Below are 21,424 nucleotides of genomic sequence, written 5' to 3'. Positions count from 1 at the left end.
ATAATGGAGACTGTAACACCTTTAAGTTTGTGGTGTGATCACAATTTTATAGGCTCTCTCTGCACCAGCAGCTGAAGTAACTGCGACGTATTTGCATCGTATAACAGCTAGAGCAGTCGTTATTTTTGGAGCCATAACAGTGAACGATCAGTCGGTAGAGAAAACACAAAATATATAACCTGACTGGCATCTAGTAAGAAGTTCCTCTTAGCTGTAGTGCTATTTATTAATCTAGATTGTTTTGGTGTGATTTGCGGAGTGTTGGAGATATCGGCCGTAGAGATGTCTGTCTTCTCTCCAATATCATGTAACCAGATGGCACTTGGCTTGTGAAGCTCAAAGCCCCAGAAACATGCATTTGAAAAACTCAACAGCAATATCTCTTTCAAGAAATCATGACCTCGTTACTGAAGATAATCCACAGACCTTGTTGTGAACAGTTTCATGTATGAAACTACAACCACCAACCATGTCACTGTGGAGAAGGAAGAGTGCATCTACTCATGGATGAAAAATTCGTGCTCATGGAAGTGAGGTATAAACAGCAATTATGTCCTCCTCGGCTGAGCTGTGACATTAGATGTAGTAGATGCACACTTCCTTCTGCATGATGATGCGGTTGACGGGTGTGGTCTGGCAGAAAGAAAACTGTTCCCACATGAAACGGCTCACAACAAGGTCTGTGGATTATGTTGAGTAACCGGGTCATGATTTCTGACACAGGGACATAGCTGATGAGTTTTTCAAACGTATTTTTGGCACAAGTCGATCACCATCTAGTTCCATCATATTAGAGAGCGGGCAGATATCTCCAACAGTCAGCAACTCACACCAAAACAAAGTGTACTACAGGTAAGACAAAAATATGTATTTTTGATTCTAAGGTAAACTGTCCCATTAAATGGGTGGTACAGTGGTTAGCCCTGTCACTTCACAGTCGGTCGTGTCAGCCCCCATGACTGACAGGCGATCTGTCCGGGGTGTTGCCCAGCACCTCCCTGACCCTCAATGATAACTGGGTATAGCTAATGGATGGATAATGGATGGACATTTCAAATGAGCTGTCCTTTATATTTCACTCAAGTTGATTAGCAGCGGCAGCACCTAAGCAGAGAATCTACACAAGCTTGAGATTTGTCTCTTTCCAGCCTGTGTGGTAACCAGCACGACTGGGAATACTGCAGGGACAGAACTTGTTTGACAAGGGGACCTTTCCTTCCAACGTACACACAGACACACACACTCCTTGTACGCCACGACTGGCCAGAATAACTTATCGATCCCCTGGTCTTAGATTCAAACCCAATCCAACATTTGGGACAGCGGGAAAAGTGTTTGCCGTCCCTTGCATTAACAATGTGTCCCACTGTAGGCCACTGTGTGTATGTATGTATGTATGTGTGTGTGTGTGTGTGTGTGTGTGTGTGTGTGTGTAATGGTGGTTGCAGACAGGTTGCCGGGCAGTGAGCACAATGGTGAAGGAGAGATTAACAGCGACATTCACAGAACAAGCTGGTCTCCCGTGTGGCTCGCTGCACTAATAAAAATCGGCTAACTCTTGTTTAAGAGAGGAGAATGTATTGATTTTTGTTTGTGAGTGTGTGTGTGTGTGTGTGTGTGTGTGTGTGTGTGTGTGTGTGTGTGCGCGCGTGCATTTTTACCTGCCAGAAATCAGCCACAGTGGAGGGCAAAGGGCCTTGAGTAGCAATGTAGGCTGGGTTCCTGGGATCATGATCCATCTGAGGGGAGAGAAAAAAAGAACAGAGGGAGAAGAGATTATGTAAGGTTATAAATGCTGATTGTAAACTGAAGTCAGTCCTCTACATCACCCCGTGTCAGTTTTGTTTAACATTGACTTTACTTGGATGGCCATTAGGATCGAGACAGTCCTGGACAAAATGGCAGCACAGTTTGCAAAGAATTAAGTAAGTATTTCACTGCTGGAAAGATGGTCTTTTTATAAAGGCCCCCATTGGTGGGTGACGTAATGGTAGCTAGACTGTTTTGTCACCGGAAATAATATGACATTTTTATATTGCAGGAAACAGTAGGGTGCCCCCTCCCTTTTCACAAATTCTCCTATTACAACTAAACAGTGCACTAAAATGTTTTTAAAGACAATCTAGGCAAGAAATGTGCAATACGGTAACAGAATCTTGGTTTATATTTGATCAGTGCTGCTTAGTTTTACAGTTTGATCTGTCTTGTTCTGATTTTCAGAGAAAGGGGCGGGCTCTGTCTCAGTCCACTTCTATACTCTTTGAGTTCTTGTTGGCAGGCACACGAAAATGCGGATATACAATCTGTAGTTTGAGCAACAGCCCTAGAGCCAGTTAGCCAGCTGGGAGATAAGCAGGGAGATCTGGGCGCTGGTAATATGGAGGGAGGTTTACCTGAAAGTATCCCTCTAAAAGCACACAAAATGCAGGAACAAAACAAAAACCAAGATAAAGAAGTCAGAAGAAGTTAGCCAAACACTGGCCCTAACCCAGAATATCAAATGAAGTGTTAGCAACTTGAAGTTTCAAATCATCGTACAGGATAAGAGATTTTGATTCCAATATTATGTAAGTCCATCCCAGGAAAGGAGGAAGACAACTTTTTAAGCGCTGCTCCACTTGAACTTACTTCAACCTTGTCAAGTGAATTAATTTAAGTTAAAATTTCACAGTGAAAGCACAAGGTTGTGACCATGTAAAATTTTAAGTTACTGCAGCTTTGAGGAGTTAACAGAAAGGAAAACTATAAGTTGGACAACCTCAAAGACAAAACTTTAGAAATTAGGTTACTTCAAATTTTAATCAAAAATATGAGTTATCTAAACATTTAAATTTTTCAGCAAAAACTTTCCTTTCAAAGTCGAGTTATGGGTAATACATCAACTATAAGCACTAGAAAAGTAGGCTGCATGTTGAGCTTTATGAAAACTTAAAATACAATGAGAAGTGAGAGGGCAACAAACCAATAATAGCCTCATAAATAAAAGTATACCAATGAAATAATCTCTGAGTGGTCAAGGAGGGCCACTTCACCTCGGCATACAGCAGCACGGAGATGATTTAGTGCTCTGCAGCCTGTTAAAAACCTCAGTGCATCATGATATACAGTAAATGCAACACACTGGCACAAGCCTACAGCACTTCATTGCTTTTGTCCTTGTCTGTTTCCAGAAACCCTTTGTATGACCTCCAGGAGTTCCTGCTGTGTCTCATTCTCTTTATAAAAAAACCCCAACTTGCATTATCACAATGTATAAGTTTCCTGGTTTGTACCATTATTTCTTGTTCATAGCTGAAAGCTTCTTAGTGAGAGTTTTCAGTAACTTCTTCCTTAACTTGTTGGAAATTACAGGCGGATGGCGTAGGCGTTGAGAGCAAACGACAGGAGACGAACGTGAGGAGAATTTGCGAGGAAGTGAGTGACACCCCTGCCTATTACCATGCAAATTGTACGGTAAATGTAATAATTGGGAAGACCAATTTAGCTGGAAGCAATTACAGAGGGAAGACAGATAATTTCTGGGGCTTTTCCTGCACACAAAATTGTCTTTAATGGTCCTCTGTTCTCTTTATGAATGCCAAACAATAATGCACTTCTAATGAACTTAAAATGCAGTGACTTAGAGAGAGAAAAGGTGACATGGTACCCAGGGAGTGCTCATTAAAACATCCACAGCCAGGATTGCATCATAGTAAAGAAATAGCTGGAGGCAGAGGTGCACTATTAAGACAACTGAAGGTGGTTAGCCAGAAGGTTACATCTACAGTTTTCAACAAAAAGAAATGCTACTGCTACAGCCGGCCCTTTACTGTTTCACCATGACAATGCCCCATTACACAAAGCCAGGCCTGTACAGAGCCTTGACCTCACAGCCACATCATATCTTATTCCCAGAGTGTCAAATAAGGCAGCTTGGTCAGTGGCTGCTGGCATCTGATTCTGATGCACAAGGCGCCCTCTGGCGTCTTTATCAGACGTAGTGGGCTTTCAGCTAACTCCTATGTAAGCCCATCCATGGAAATGATGTAGTATAAAGAATGAGGAAGTGTAAGTAGGGTGAAAGGAGTGGTGGTTGTGGATGGGTCAAACAAACACAGGACATTCACCAAGGAGACCCGTGTTCGTGTGCCGTGTGAGAGGTTGTGTTTTTCTAAACTATGCTATGTAGTTAACGTCGATGACAAAGTTGTTACTTAGTTATTTTGACCCAAACCATTTTCTTTTTTCTAAACCTTATCACGTAGTTTTGTTGCCGAAATCTAAAGAGGTTTTGGTGATGCGTCCTACGTGTCCTGTGAACATGGACGTTTATTTTGAAAATAAATTTTGTGTGTGGCCGAATGGGAGTAAATCTCTGAAGCAAACTTCCAAATCCTGATGGAAAACAATCATAGGGGTGTAAAGTACATGTGTCTGTGTATTTTGTTTGGCATGAGGTCATCATGGGACTAATCAAAATTTGACCTGCACATGACCAACGACATGACTGAAATACAAAATGTCCCTTGTCCACCCCAGAGTATTAAGGCCTAAGGAATAAAGGAATGTCAACCTGGATAGAATTTGAAACAATGTGAAAAAATGGTCTCATCTGATCCACAGTGGTAAGGTCTAGGAAATTAAAAGAGAAAGACCAGGAAGGACAGAGGAGGAGAAACAAATTGACTTTGATGAACCAAGAAAGACAACAAAGAGAAAGGAAACAGAAAAGAAAAAGAGTTGTTAAAGTGAAAAGCTGGTGAGAGACAAGGGTGGAAAACAAGGAGAAAAGATACACGAGACAAAGAGGAAATCACAGAGACACTATTAAGATAAAAAGATGAGGAAAAGACACCCTGTCTCCTTTTCAATCTTTGTGGACACACAATGCTTCCTGACATCTCAAGGTGTCTCCAGAATTAACCCCGTTAATGACACACACAGGACAGACAGACAGACAGACAGACAGACACACACACACACACACACACACACACACACACACTCCTTAATAAGGGACAAAAATGGAAGGAAAGTGACAAAAGCAATTATCCCTGTTATTGTTTTTTTGTCTTTTCTTCAGAAGGAACGGAGGAGTCAAATTTTGTGTGTGTGTGTGTGTGTGTGTGTGTGCATGCGTGTCTAACGAAGTTTAATGATGAGCCAGACTGCAACTACAGTCTGACACCTCAGTGGGGGTGATAGTGACAGTGTGTGTGTGTGTGTGTGTGTGTGTGTGTGTGTGTGTGTGACTGCTGACAGATTGGCACTGGTAAACTGCTAGCTGTCAACTACATCAATTAGCTTTAGCAATTAGGAAATAAAATACCTTCCTCTTTTTTCTGTTCTTTTCAGGAGAGACAAAATTATCTCCTTTCAGGTACCAGGTACACAGTGAGGTCTGTGAATTACCCAGAGTAACAAGGATAGGTTCTGGGAAATTAATTTCCTGTTCTGATGTTCAAATATTTTCACAAACTGCCGTTAAAGTGGGGGCGGAGGCAGATATCTTAGCAGCAGAGATAAGAAAATCTCTAAATACTATTCAGGAGGAAGTGAGAAAAGACAGGAGCTCTTCCTTAAGGTAAAATAATGCAAAGGGCCACCAAATAATTTTCGTAACGTCCATATTTTGGTTGAATGTTTCAGGCTTTTCCACCCTTTTCAAGTTTATTGTGTAATATTTGCCGTCATGTTAAACTCTGCTTTAGCAAATGTGGTATCTAATATCAAATATCTTTAATGATCTTGAAACTTTCTGTAGTATGAGGTGCAAATAGCACGTCCTTGATCCTAAATGTCAAATTAGGTTTTATATCAGTGCAATCCAGAATGACTCATGAGTTTTTTCTCACTCCCAGTCAAAGTCTGATTGGGTTTAGGTAATTACTGAAGGTTAGGGAGAGATCAAATTAATTGTTAGAAAATACCAACAGAAGTCACTGGTGTCAAAGTCACAGGCACCTGACTGCAAGATGTTACCTGCAAGGAAAACTTAAAGGAGCTGCATACGACATTTGGAACATTAATATAGCAGCAGACTATTTCCAATGTAAAGATATAGTGAAGAATGTGTGTGTATTGTAATCTGAGTTTCTCTGTTTGTTGCTGTAGCAGCCGGTCAGGCAGTGATGTGTATTTTAGTGCATGTGAGCCCATGTGTGTGTATCCCATTGGCTAGCCAATTCTGCACTATGCTCGTACAGTAGTTACCACCGATGATGCTGTCCCTCGACCGACGAATTCATCGTGGAAGTGTAGCACCAACCCTCTGGTTCCACCCTACATTAACACCATTATTCTGTTAGCACTTTTGCTGATGTTAGCACCTTTAGCTGCTAGCATCTTTAGTTGCTAACTGCCCACTCAGCTCCCTCCACGTTGAGAGCCATGTGCAGACAATCCCGGCTCAGACTCTGAATCATAGATATGCTCTGAATGTTCCACACAGCTCCTTAAAATAAGAGTAATTCAAAGGAGACCGCACATATTGTTTTCCTTTTTCAAGTGCCTTTAAAAAGTGACCTGTTTTGCAGTTTAACTGTTTTACAGTTGGATCCCTGAAGTTAATTTCATTTGAATTAGCAACATTAGCAATGAAGTTTCATTAAGACATCCTAATGATTTTTTTTTTTTTTTTTAGAATTCAGTTTGGTGCTATTAAAAAGAGTGGACACAATATGACTTGCAGTCTTTTCTGTTTTCTTCAGTAACTCTTTTAAATCCTTAATCAAAAAAAGTCAATTTAACTGTCAATAAAAGCTGTGAGGCTGATTTAACCTCGGTGCTATCAGCACAGGACACGCATCAGAATGAGTAGACGTCTACGTGATGGTGTGTATGCATGATTGAGTGGTACCTGAATGATTGATTAAGTCTTAGGGTGTGTGTGTATGTGACTGAGGGTGTGAGGAAACTATTGAGTCTGTTCTGACTTACTGTGAGTGTGCTTAAGGAGAAAGTAAATAATTTATTGTGTTTGTGAGTAAGTTAATGCAACTGACTAACTTCTGTGTGAATGTGGAACTTGAGGGAAAAACATGTTATTTTACTAGTGTATAGGAAGTGTGCTTCACTTCAGTTCAGTTTTCTATTTTACTACCCAATGAAATGATCAGAAAGCTGGGACACTCGCAGTAACTCTGGTTAATGTTGTATCTAAAACTTTTATGGTAATAATTTATTTTATCATAATAACTGTGAACATGAGTAATATCTTTTGATGCAGTCATGTAGTGTGGGGATGATCAGAAAAATTAGTTAATGACTGGTAACACCCCTTTAAGGTGACTCGGAAAGTCAATACATGACTTGCTGACTCTGATGTCATATATGCAGAAACATGGCAGATAAAAGTAGATGTTTGGTTGATGGTAAGAAAAAACAACACTTTATATTAATCCACATATTACATGTCAGTTCTTTACTTTCACGTAATTTGTAATATTGTAGTAGGCATTAACCATTAGCTGCTAAAAAATATTACGGTTGGTCTGAAACGTTTGTCAGATATCACCAAAGTACCAGGCAAATTTAGTTTTTGAGAAAATATTATACAAGAACCAGAGCATAGTAGATAGAAAACAAACAAAAAGACACTTCCGAATCCTCCATGTTGGGAGTTGGATGTAAAGCTGATGACCTCACCCCATAGAACACACAACCATCATCTAAAACACCCTCCCTAGCTCGCTGGCCGGTTCAGTCTCCAGCTGCTGTTCTCCATTAAATCCCAGAGGGTGCTTTCCAGATAAATATCTAATGAGAAACTGAGCATGTAGCATTTAGGATGGCTTTGCAAGGCTTTAATTATGTACTTTAGCTAATTCATGTTACCCTTGCTTTAGCTAGCACAGACAACAACATCTGGTTGATTAAATGACAACTGCTCATCTGCTGATTCTTTTGATTTTTTTTTACCTAGCACACAGCTGTACTGCATTAAAAGCCTCAGCCTAATGGGAGCAAAGTGGCCCTTGCTTTGTTCAGTCTCCCAAATAATGTTGCTTGTCGACATCTGTGTGCGTGAGACTTTGATGCTGTATAAGTCATGTCTACACAAAACTACAAATCACACTGTTTAAGTCTTATACAGGTTACTGGTATACAGCACCTGATTGAGGTCTAAGGAAGAACAGCAACTCACAGGGGAATGCAAGAAGTCATTCAGGGTACATTGAGACATTAAGTTGTTTATTAATGATGTAGGGGATAGAAAACAAGTGGCCATCTAATCATAGAAAGTAAAATCAAGGTTTCTGAACCAAAGCTGGACATAGCAGAAAGCCTGAAAGGTGTCAGATTCATTAGTTTATGTCTGTTACATACAATTTTAAAGACTCAGAATTACTTATATGGCATCGCAAATGTCATGTTTATCTGCAGAGTAAGATCAGCAGGTTACCACCTGTTAGATCAGGCAATTGTTGTGGCAAGGATCGTAGTCTTTAATGTGCGGCTTCCATTCCTGACATTTGATCATTTTAATGCTTTTTTATGGTTTACGGTTCGTATGATATCTTAGAGTGAGTTCCCTACGAATGACGTAACCCATTTCATGTAAAGTTATGTAGGCCTACTTAACATAAAGTTACGTAGGTAAGGTTTAGGAAAAGAAACATGGTGGTTATGGACCCTCAACCCTCAAAGTTTACTTGGTTTACATAATTCCGATCAGCAGCCTCCTGGGGTAAAAGTCCTGTGATGTTTGACCCATCCACCAACCCAACCTGCCTCCTTACACAAACTTCTGGTGTTTATACTATTTCCTTCTTCCATCAGTGCAGTGGTCATGAGTTCACTGCCTTCACAATTACACAAATTACTGGCTCAAGATTATATATGAATTGTGGTGCTTTACTTTCCTTGGTGTAACTAGGAACAATGCATGAGTACAGCCTGATCATTTTGTTGTTTGTCCTTGATATGGATAAAAAGTGTGGGATTGCATCATTTTCAGGAGAAACATTGAAGTTATTTTGCGTTGTGATGTTTTAAAAAAAATGTAAATAATGTTCTGACTTAAAATTTATAAATGGATGTCAGTAGAACAAACAAGTCTCTCAACTGTGACAACAGGGAACTAGTTAGTTAATTAAATGCTTGCCTATAACATCGGTATAGTATACTATATAATAATAATACAGTAAAAGAGCATAATTTGGCCAAGCGTCAGAAACATTTACTGCTAATTTTTGCAACAAGATCCCAAACATCTTAGATTTGCTTTTCTTCCTTACGTCAAAGCGTGGGCGAGGGGAAAACAAACTGTCAGCAGAGGAGGTTCCTTAAATAACCTGTGTAAGTGTGTACCATACGTGAACATACATTCATTCTTTAATGTGTGTGTGTGTGTGTGTGTGTGGGAGGGGGAGAGGGTATGTATGCATGATGTTCATGTTTGAGTGTGTACTTTTACGTGTCTGTGTGGGCGTCCGCACTCTATGTTCTGTCATCTGTGTGTGTATGTATAAAATGTGAGTGTAGATGAGTATGCATGCTTGTGTGTGTGCAAGTGAGTGTGTACATTTCAGTGTGTGTGTCTGTTTGCCTCAAAGTGTGTTTTTAAGTGTGTGTGTGTGTGTGTGTGTGTGTTTCGTTATGCATGCGTGGGTACATGTGTTGCAGCTGTTTTTGCATTTGTGGCATTCGACAAGACTGCTCCTTTGTTCCTGTATAGTTTTGATTCCTTCTAACTCTCATCTCTCTCTCTCTCTCTCTCTCTCTCTCTCACACACACACACACTCACACAAACACACACACACACACACACACACACACACACACAAGCACAAGCGCAAGCACACACTCAGTCACTTCTTGGTGTGACGCCCAGATTTGAAATGCATAGCGTTTCTGTTGCTTTTAATGGAATACCACTGTATCTGCCTCGGGGGAAACGTAAACCTACTATTCCAACACTGGTTTCCAAATTGATACACTCACTTACTGAATTCACATGGCTCTTTCTTCCCCCTTCTCGTTCCTACAGGCTGTTTTGCTGCTTAAATCTGCACCGCGCCAAGGAACGGCCTCGGCAAGTCGAGCGCACCGTAACAGTAAACACAAACTAGTGTCAAATTAACATAACCCAAGGTCAAAAACAATCATTTCCCAAGACCCCACAGATCAATTTTGTTTTCACAAACGAGAAGCGAGCCGAGAGCCGTGCGCATGTCCTTTCCCACGCCTTCCCCGAGCGAATACTCGCCCCGGGTGTTTGCTGTAAAACAATCATTAATATTCATGGTGCAGAACATACACACTAGCGTGGGGCTGCCGCTGAAGCTAAGCAAGCGTTGCATCAAAATTTATATTGTACAACGGTAGGCTGCCTTTGTTCCTGTGAAGCCCCATGGGGACTGTGGGAGCCTGGCATAGCGGCGGTGTGAAGCACAGAGTTAGAATGCAGAGGAGGTACTCACGATCGGGCTGGCATTGATGTAATCAGAGTTGCCTTGGCTGTTCTCCACCTTCAAGGTGATTCTGGAGTGATCATCTGGAACACAAATGGAAGAATTCAGCGCATTTTATCTTAGGAATGCAAGTGTTGCTCAGTGGCCATATTACATGCATTGCAATTAGCTTTTTGCTTATCTGTTGAATGTACAGGACTCCCACTGTAGCCTTGACGTAAATTTCCACAAGCAGCTAAGTAAGACTGTTTCCATGACCTAAAGAGTTTATTCCCTTTGGTATGTCAAGGTTGTTTTCGGCTCAGAATAGAACGAGTTTCATTTCAGGACTTAAAAACCACCAAGTGACTTGTTTGAGAAATCCCCTGATGTTCTTTGATTTTCCTCAGAGAATTGATCAACTGATCCACGACTTTTAGAAGGCACCTCTAACAATTCCAACCAAACTGCCGGAAAAAATGTTGGCATTGTACATTTCTGCAAAGCACGGACACGTTAAATTTGCACATTATGCAGTGGATACATTGAAATTTAAGGCACAAAACCACTTGGTAATGGTTGGGAATAGTTCAAGTTTTGGCTTAAATACCCAGTTTTGGGGGGCACAATCCCCAGTGAAAAAGCAGCAATGTTTCTGTAAAAAAAAAAACAAGTGCTTTTCCTGACAATGTCCCTGCTGAAAAAGTCACTATAGGCTGCCAGAAGACACCCATCTTTGGTACGTAAAAAGTGAATCGAAATATGGCAATGCATTGCTATATCACAATGAGTTTTGTTCTTTGATGTTGGTCTCAAACAGTAGTCTGCAGCTTGGCAGCCGCCTTTTCTAGGTGACACACCACCCTCCATCCCCTCCACCTCCCAGTGACAGTCAGCTCATATACGATGTCACTTTAGAAACGTTGATATGACAAGTTTGAAACATGCAAATATAACACATTTGTGGTTTGCCAAAAACGTACAATGCCAACATTTTCTTCTGGCGACTAAGCCACCAATTTTAACACCTGGCAGTCATCCAGGATGAACTACTTCACCAATGGAGAAAACTAGATGGTTTGAGCAGAAAGGGTTAAATTCTGAAACTCTGTGTCTTTACAGACTGATGGTTTTTTTGTTTGTTTGTTTGTTTTTTGCTACGCTTTAACCGACAGGATTAAATTCAAAATCTAACTTTTCAAAATACCAAAACTGCCACTGGACTCCCACTGTGCTCTTTTTTTAGCATAATTTCCTTAACAAAACCAAATCAAATCAAGTCACAATTAAGTCTTTGTCTTCCTTGTGCAGCACTTCGCATTATGCACTCTGATTGGCTGTTAAACACTACAGGAAAGAGAAATGTCACAGCTAAAATAAGACAACAAAATACTTTGAGAAATGTGTACAGAATTATGCACGATCCATCTCTCGCTTGGCTTAAACATCAATAAGAATCAACGTGATACACAATTAACTGTATGTGATGATGCCAGACAACTGGAAAAATGTTTTTTTTAACCCATTTTTAAGAACTTTGGGGTAAATTTAGGTGAATTTGAACAAGAATTTTAAAGTTTGTGAGTTTAATTTCATATGTCCCTAGAGGCATCCAGTTAATTTTGGAATTGGATTTCAGCTTCAATAGGATGTGCCCTCCATCATCCCTGGTGCACTGAAATTTTTGGGAGTGGCAAATTTTCCTATTCTCTTGTCCGCAGTGATAGTGGCAAAACAGTTTTGATTTTTTGGGGGGTGTTTTTTTCCGAAGAAGACAGTGGTGCTTCAAATAGGAAGCACAATTTATTCCTGACAAACTGCTTTCCCTGCTGACAACCTGGATTTCATTAAGCCTGGGCCCGCTGGAGAGAATGGAACAGCACTTTTTTAGATGGGCTATTTCCACAGAAGCTTAGAAATTTTAATCATTGATGAGGTCGGTGCAGGAGAGCTTTAATAGAAAACTAATTTACAACCCTTCTGCTCACTGCATCTGCTCCTGGTTTCTGATAATAGAGGCCGGGCTCAGAATATAAGGGGAGTGTTGTTGAGAGGTGGCGAGAGTAATGCCACCATGTTTCCAGGGCTGACATCAGGAGGTGTATTTTGGTTGCACTCAGACATTAACAGTTGTCTGCCCTCCATCAATGAGCAGGAGATAATATTGTCTTTCCTATCTGGCTACTATCCTGCTAAACACAGAGCTCTTCAGTTTGAACAGGTTTATCACAGGAAATACTCTGATGATATCAAAAATGAAGATATAGATTACAGATTGACAGTTAAATAAAATCTCCAACATTATACACTGAACTTTACTGATACTGTTATACCTACGAGACAATTGGTTTGGTACAGGGAAGCATGGACTGTATAAAAACAATGGATGTAGCCACTGTGATGACAGCCAATGGTTTGTGGACTCCCATTTTAGAGGCTTAAGTTTGGCATTTTGGTTGTTGCCATCTTGCACTTTTGGAGCCAGAGGTGACACAAGGTGACCATATAGACCAAAACTGTTTATTTCTGTTGTAAAGTGTGGCATCTTAACATGGGGGGTCTATGGTGATTTGACTTGTTTCTGGAGCCAGCCTCAAGTGGCCATTTGAGGAACTGTAATTTGGCACTTCCGCATTGGCTTCATTTTTCAGCCCCAAAGGTTGCAGCTTGCTAGGAACCTCATTAAAGGCACACAGTTTTGTTCACTGAAGACCACATCGTCAAGTTTTCAATTGCCCATATAGATGAGGTTTTGCAGATATGTAACCCAAACTACTTGGGTGGCAATATCTCGAAGTGTGAAGGAATTTTGATGTGTTACAGCCTTTAACCTTGGTCAATAAAGAAGATGTGTGACAGTTCTACTTAAGGTAACAGTCAGGTCAGCAGAAGGTCTTAAAGAGGCCTCAAATCAGGCTACTTGACCTTTGTTATGAATGCACTCCATCTTTGGTCTCTCACTCCTAGAGGAGGGAGTACAGGTGTCCAGATAAGGGGGCCTAGTCGGCTCTGTTGCTATAGCTTCCAAAGTTAAGAGGAAGGGGGATTGCCCTATGCCCCAGGCTCAACAGACAAGAGTCTCTTTTTTGGTTTGTACATTCTGAGGCAGTCATGGTGATTTAGAGTGAGCCAGGTGAGCATGCTTGTTGCTGAAAGTCAGTAATCAATAGAAACTTCACAAAACTATAGATTGGTACAGAATAACCTTATTTTGAAACATGGAGTGACTCGCAAGAGAATACTGTTTGGGTTAAATGCAAGGACTGGGCAAAGACATTCTCAGAGTCTTGGGATATACTCATTTTGTATGCTTAACTGTGATTCTCCTCAATTGAGTCTTTATTAAATACTGTGTGTAATCCATTGAAGTCTCCTGAGGTCTTCTTCAGCTATTAAATCATCAGCTCTGACATTTCTTCAGCACAAACTTGAGCAGAAAGAAAAGATAATCTTCCAGAACAAAAATCTGAAGACTTAGAGTTTTGAAGGCCAGTGCTGTTATGTATAATATTGATGCTAATGTCTTGTGCCAGTTTCCAACTTTGTGGCTATTTTCAAGATAAGAAATACCCCCAAAACACACATCTTTAGGTCTAAAACAGCAACCAGAGGAAGTGGCAATGAAAGTCCCCCCTAAAGTCAAGGCCTCATACAAGCAGCAAATGCAGTGGCGGTGAATACTGAAGCAGTAGTACGCTTACTAGATCACTTTTTGATTACTACTATCTAAATGCTAATGTGGGCTCGCCCACTAATCAAACTAAGAAACACAGAGTGCTAAGAAAAGAAACAAAACAGAGAGAGCTGATTGCTTACACGCCACAACAGCAGCAGAGCGGTTCTTCTTGGCGTTGCCATCCTTCATGCCGATGGTGCAGGCGTTGGGTTCTGCCTGATAGGCACACAGCGCCTCCCACTCCTTCTCTAGGCGATCCTTGTTTTTCATATGATCCTCCATGTAGGACTGATGGAGGAGAAAAAGAGAAGGGAGAGCAGAGGAGGTGAGGAAAACTGCTGGAGATACAATAAAAAGGTTGTACGTAGATTTGTTAACCTGTTTCATTACCAACATATATAGGTCTATGTAGTGGGACATTCATGATTTGAATTCCTTTTATTTGTTTTCATCTTTCGATTCATCTATGCTTGTCTGTATCTGCTTGAAGCACCAGATGGACAGGCTTTACACCTTAAGAAAGAGGGTTTCGACTGATTTGTCAATCACAAAATCTCACACAGTAGCCTGTGATTTAAACCTCAAGATAACAAGCTTTCCTAAACTCTGTCGCAGTTTGCTGTTTGTTTGAATCTTAGAGGAGTATCAGACAGTATGTTATTTTGTCAATCAAAGGAAAGTCGACTAAATACATGCTAGTTCTCTTTCTCGTGATTGCCAATTGTCTTTGACCTATGTTGCAAATCACACCCATTAAATGCTCTACTGATGTGAAAAAGAAAACAAAGATTGATCTGTGTTACCTAGCCCAGTCGCCACAGTAAATTTTGGCATCTTATGTTTCTGCAAACTATAAATGTGTTACATTTGTACATTTCATATGTAGCAGATAAGTTGAAACTTTACATTTCTTTATGTTTTAATTTTTAACTTTTATGTTGTGAGAACACTGTGGTTAACGTGTGGTTAGGTTTAGGCATAAAAAACACTTTGTCAAGGTTAGGAAAACATGTTATGGCTTAAAATGTGCGATTTGGTCACCACAAACAAAACATATCTTGATTTCTAGTTAAAAAACGCCCACTTTTGTCGCGACAAAATGGCTTGACATATCAGAAACTGTTGATAAAAAAGCCTGCTCTCACTGCAACATACACTGCTTAAAAAGTCCTGAACTGTGATTAAAAAAAACCCCTGCTTTTGTTGCTACAAACATGGCTGGACCCCCTGCTTTTGTGGGTCTTGAACAGTGGATCTGCTGCTGTCTGCTGCTGTAAGCCATCTCACCAAGGTGTCATACACCATCTCCTGATGGGAAGCTCATTTCATAATTTCAACTACGTCATTCGTTTGAAACGTACAAATATATCCATGGTTTGCAGAAATGAACAATGCCTATGTCCAATGTTTTACCCTGCTTAAAGCACCAGATGGGTAGAGTTTACTGCATCACTTGAGTTTACAATTGTGAATCAAAGACAACAAAACTGGCAAAGAAATTCAAGACTATAAGGAGGATGGAAGGAAGGAGAATCAGAATCAGGTCCATTATGAGCGTCTGGTCTTTCTAAACTTCATCTCACTCTTTGGATCATTCTTTGTGGCTCCCTCTGCTCTGCTTCACCATGAAGGATTGTTAGAAATGTTATTAAACTGTGTATGAGTTCCCATATGTGTGTTTCCCTCATTTCATCAGTTGCACCAAAAGACGTCTTAATGAGAGTGCGTATCAGTCTAATCTACTCTATCCCTGTTTAAATGACAACCAGTTTTAGCCTGGCCATGCTCTATCATACAGTATTCATAATCAAGGAAGACAACGTGACTTTGATCAACTCTATGCAAATGAGCCTGGCACATAAGATCATGCCAAGGAGTGTGTGTTGTTAGCCATAATTTGATCGTGGCTGATGTAACTTTGTATTTTTTTTAACAGCCTTGAAAATCAGCCGCCCATACACACAAAATATGGATGGTACGATCGTTTGTAATGGATGAGGGGCTGAAATGAGCTGGTGTGGTTCTTTAAATGGCTCCGGCGATGATTTATGGTGGCAGTTACAAATGGGGCTGATCTTAATCAGAATTAGCTTCCAAAAAAGGCCTAATGGCTTTCTGCTAAAATGAGAGGAGTTTGTTAAAAATGGAAGGCAGACTACCGGTTGGTGGAAGGTAACGGAAAAGTATCTTGATCAAATGCAGATATAGCACCAGCTTGTACACTTAACAAACTCTATAAACATGCAGCGGGTCAGGTTTGTTGTTTGTTTTGTAGCTTAACAGGCTCAGTGCTGAACAGCCGGATTCACCTCTTCACAGCAGCATTGTGTATATCTGGAAGCACACACGCAAACACACACACGTACACACAGACACACACACTAGCCTTTCCTTGTTGTAGTATCAGCTCTCTATTATATTTGCTTTAGAGCTGCTAAAAGCAGCAATGATGTAACAGGAAGCCGCGAGCTAAGACCCTCCACCTGCACATAGACGCTTATCAACAGCAGGAGGTCTGAATCCCTTTAAAGACACATGCACAAGCACACACACACACACACACACACACACACACACACACGTACAAGTACAGATAAACAAGCATAAAGGAAAATGCACATACACACATCTAAAGCAGAGTCCACACATAAAGGTTTTTGTAAAGGTCACATACACGAAAACACAGTCCACCCACACGCTCACACACACGCTCACACACACACACACACACACACACACACACGTATACACTCGCTCACACAGTTCTATATAAATCGCACAAAAAGACACGACAAACTGAAATACACGCACATAAAGTCGCGAAAAAGGGCGCGTGTGCACAAAATCCACATGCATTCAAAGAACAGACACCGACAGACACATATACACACAACATGCATACACCATCACACACACGACCTGCAAACATTCTACACACATTTAAAGATGCATACAGAAAGTCACAGTCCCACAGAACACACACACACACATACACACACGCGCACACTGTCCTACATCAGATGCCCCCCACCACCCTCTACCCCCTACCCTCTCTCTCCCTCTCTAATGCCAGAGTAATAGGGTTTTGTGGCTGTGTAAAGGGATTACTGCAATCCAATCAGGAGGTGCTGAGATCACCATGTGTCGACCAAACACTGAATAATCCCCTTACTGCGGGGGGGCTTACAGCTGCCAAAGGTGCTCAATAAAAAAAAAAGAAGAAGAAAAAAAAAAAGCTACGCAATAAGACTCTGCCTGAGCCGCCATTGTGGCTCTGACGCATCGTCGCCGAGCACCTGTAGGAAACAACAGCATGAAAGCCGGGCCGCATGGGAGGTGATGTAATGCGGCGGCCATTTTGGATCGACAGCAAGTAAAGGGAAAGGGGAAGTAGGATACTGTTACTCAGCAAGTGGAAAGTAATCAAATATATGCATTTTTTTTAATACATATATTTCTATAGTCATATAAAAATAGTCATGTGACTCAAAATGTAACATAGTCCAGTAATTTTGTTGAAAGAGTAGCACTATTTTGCTACAGTAAAATGTGTTTAGATTCAGCTGTCTATTTGCTATTACAAAATTTACATGCATTTCTCTAAATCCCTAGTGTTTGGAGTACACTGGCTTTGGATGGCCAATACTGTTGAATTTGGATTCAAGCTTCTGAATGGCCATATTTTGTTGTGACATTAAACATACTAACATGTAATACATTTTTAGCCAAAAATCCCTTAAGTATCTAGTGTTTTGAAGAATTTCATTCTTGTCATAACACATTTGGGCCTTTTTTTTTACTGATGAAAATGTTGCCTCATCCTCACTTTTAAGTACAATTCAGGCTAAGCTCTTTCCATTTTTAATTCTACAACAAACATGTAATCAATCATCGTCAATCAATCTGCATCCATCCATCATATCCGATGCTGCAGCTTTATTTTTAGTAAAACGCTGACATCATCCTGATACATGAGTCTAACTTCTCTGCCACTGAATGCCTCCTCCTCCTCAGCGGACCACATTAGAGTGATTTCACATCCATTTCCTGAAGCGCGTTCTTCCTACAGCCATTGCCCTGCGACCTATCACCTCCACAGATCACATCCCAGCTGGCCTGCTGGTGAGCTACGAAAACCACAACCACAACAAATTCCCAGCACAGTTAATCTCGATGGAGGCTCTTGCTGCAGTATAATCTATAACACTTACTTGGCCAGCAACAAAAGACAAGATAATGTGCTTTATATATAGAGTCGACTAATCCTCTTAAGACACAAGCAGAGAGGATGTAGGGGGAGGTGGTGGCGGTACTCGGTCCCAGTCACATGGGACCAAGTAATACATTAACTTAGATAAGATGGTGAAAGCTGTTTCTCCTCAAATTAAAATCAGTGGGTGGATGATGACATGGAATTTGCTCAGGGTTTACGAGAGGCAATTAATTTTTTGGGAGGGTTGGTGGAAGAGGTGGGGCACTGCAGCTCATCAGCCATCACGTTATTCCTTTCTTCGACGCCTGTGATTTTTATTAATCGCTCAACAGTTGCCTCAGTCGAGTGCGTGGCAGGGCGTTAGATGAAATATTTGCTTTTCCATGGCGGCACTGCGCTCGTCTCGCTTTGTGATGGATTTGGTCTCTCGCTGTGACGGCTCTCTGAGAAGAAAAAAAAAAACAAAAAAAAAAATTCCCTTGGCTCCCTGAGTTTCCCCCCAAATGTGTCGACTGGGTCCCGGTTTTGTTGCCATGAAACTGTGCTCGGTCTCTAGTTGACATCATGATGTGAATCTGAAATGAGCTCTCTTGTAAGTGTGAATATTTTTTTTGTAAAACTGACAGCTAGAACTGCACAAGAAAAAATATGAGCAGTAACAAACAGGCATCAGTTCAAATTGTGGAAAGAGAGATGACAGACAGGAAGGAAAGACGGATGGAGGGGGAAGAAAAGGAAATGTTCAAAGCAGAAGAGAGAACAAGGCAAAGAAACATAAAGTCCTGAAAAAATGAAAGGAAGAGAGAGAGGGGGGATGAGTCAACAGCGAAATTGAATAACATGGATATTATAAAAAGCAATGGAAGGAAAAAATGATGCAATAAAGAAAAAGAAAGGACATAGTGGAAGAGGATGAGTAAACAGAGAAATTAAAATAAAATTAGCAAGAAGACACAAATAAAACTAATGAATGAAAAATGGAGGATGGATGGAAAGCAGATAGTGACGGCAAATCCATAAAACCTTTCCTAGAGAGGATGGTTGGTGGGCGGTAAAAGACATTAAATAGCAATTTCCCAGATTGTCACTGCTATGTGAAAACCTCATAACACCAATTTTTTTCCATCTTTTAGCTTCAGCAGAAGCTTCACATGCCCTTCTGTGGGCTGAGAAAACAATGTGACCTTTGGGCTTCTGAAAGGTTCCAAAACTGAGCAGGCATACATAGTAAAAAAACAGGGATGCTTTTTTTCTCCCCTTCCTGAGAAGCTGACATTTACATGGTTTCCACATGACAATGGCATTATGTAACTTTCCCTCTGCTGTCTAATGTTTCTACTGTGGGAGGACAGAGACGGTCTGGACCAATCAGAGCTGCAGCTCGCCTTGCTGTATGTGTGGAGCTGTCCGAGGTGCTGAAACACACTTACAGCTCAGTGTGTGTGTCGCTGAATCACATTTCTCTTTCCTGTCTCTCTCCCCGGTTTCTCTTCCTTGACAGCAAAATTGCAAACATCCAAAAGGGAAAGAACGGCAGCAAGTTAACAGCTCCCTCACATTAACTAAGAATCACACATTATCACTTTCTGTGTTGAGATGTTGTGATGAGCATCCTGTGACTGACAAAATACTCGAGATTCCTCGCTGCTCATTCGTGCCTGTTTCCTCGATGGAGTTAAAGCACCGTCAATCGCTCATCAGCGCAGTGGGCACCTGATGTGCACTTGGACAGGTTCCAGTCGTTGTTTGGGGGGTAGGCTATGTTTATAATCCATGTATTAAATGGAAACTGTGATAGACTCCTTCCCCTCACTAGACTCACTGCTGAGTCACTGGATGTGGCAGGACGAGACGACGGCAGACATTTTCTTCATGTACAATTGGATCGCATTATCCTGCACTGATTGGGCCATTTAATGCAAATACAGTCGGATCTGAATCTCTCCTCTCTCATATTGATCATAATCACTGGTATAGCAAATCAAACATTGCCCCACATCAGGCTCTAAAGCTTCTCACTTACTGTCTCTCCTTCCCTTTCTCCACACACTCCACACTTACATCTATCTACAACATCTCAGTCTACATCTATACTGTAGATCTATACAACACTGATAGTGGGTAAAATACAGCATAGCAGGCCCACACAAGTCCAACAAGGCTTCACACTACAGCAACATAATAGGCTGTCAGTGCGGTCATGAACTGTTCACTTTAGGTTTAACCCTTGCTAAGATCTTTCCCTAACCTCAATCATGCATATCGAGATACTGCAGAAAGCGACTACTTTAAAAATAGTGGCACTGGATGTTAAAAATCAGGGTCCAATATTAACACAGCGATGTGGAACCTGCAGTGCCCCACCTCTCCCGCCATAAAGGATGGGAAACGTGGTCATTGGTGTCAAAGTCAGTCACCTAAAATAACCCAAAAGGATTTGTAGGACTATAAGAACGTCATGCCACTCCTTTATGGGAGGAGTCATTATCTGCAGATTGTTTGAAGCATTTTAACAGTTCAGCAACAGACAATGCCATTTTTCTGGTGAGGACAGTCCTCTAGGCCAAGCAAATACGCCACAACCAAAACAGATTCGTTCTTATGTGACATGTACGAGTGATTTAAGACAGTTTGTGGCATTCATCAATTTTCTCATACTTAGAATTTTCTCTCAGGTAAGAATCAAATTTTGTAATTTTTACACTACGTATGAGTAAACTGACTAAATTTGAATGAAAATGTAAAATACGTAACAATAAGTAATATTTACAACATAAATTCTGGCAAAATCTCTGCCCTGATGAGTGAAGACGAAACAAATAGCTGGCTCTGTTCAGGCGGACAACCTATGTTAGATCACAGTATAACCGTGTTAGCGATTAGCTTACCTTGCTCCACTGACATACTGTTAAATCTAACAAAGTCAAGCTAGCTTACAGTCTACTTCTTCTAAAAGATCATTTCTTATGACTGATGAATGGATTTCTTTGGAATTTTAGCTCCATATAAAGTCAATGAATGTAATGTTTTCCAGCTAATGCTCATCTGACGTCTGCACACACTGTCTATCTTTCTCCATGGGGGAAACCAACTTGTTTAATTTAAGGCTTGTAATGCCTTAATATTAATAAATCTGATGTTAAAATATGACACTAAAATTA

The 21,424-nt window shown here is 40.8% G+C and overlaps 1 protein-coding gene across 1 annotated transcript in view; it reads right to left on the bottom strand.

The window, feature by feature from the left end:
• Positions 1-21,424, bottom strand: part of LOC125902109 (receptor-type tyrosine-protein phosphatase N2-like) — a 294,836-nt gene that overhangs the window by 33,244 nt on the left and 240,168 nt on the right. The window contains exons 15-17 of the mRNA XM_049598248.1: positions 14,191-14,338; positions 10,405-10,478; positions 1,662-1,739 (exon numbers count right to left, since the gene is read on the bottom strand). Coding sequence (XP_049454205.1) covers positions 1,662-1,739; positions 10,405-10,478; positions 14,191-14,338 — 300 coding nt within the window. The remainder of the gene's footprint in view (positions 1-1,661; positions 1,740-10,404; positions 10,479-14,190; positions 14,339-21,424) is intronic.

Source organism: Epinephelus fuscoguttatus, linkage group LG15, assembly GCF_011397635.1.
Source record: "Epinephelus fuscoguttatus linkage group LG15, E.fuscoguttatus.final_Chr_v1".
NCBI lineage: Eukaryota > Metazoa > Chordata > Actinopteri > Perciformes > Serranidae > Epinephelus > Epinephelus fuscoguttatus.
Note: the sequence above shows the minus strand (reverse complement) of the source record. Positions and strands in the feature narration are given on the sequence as shown.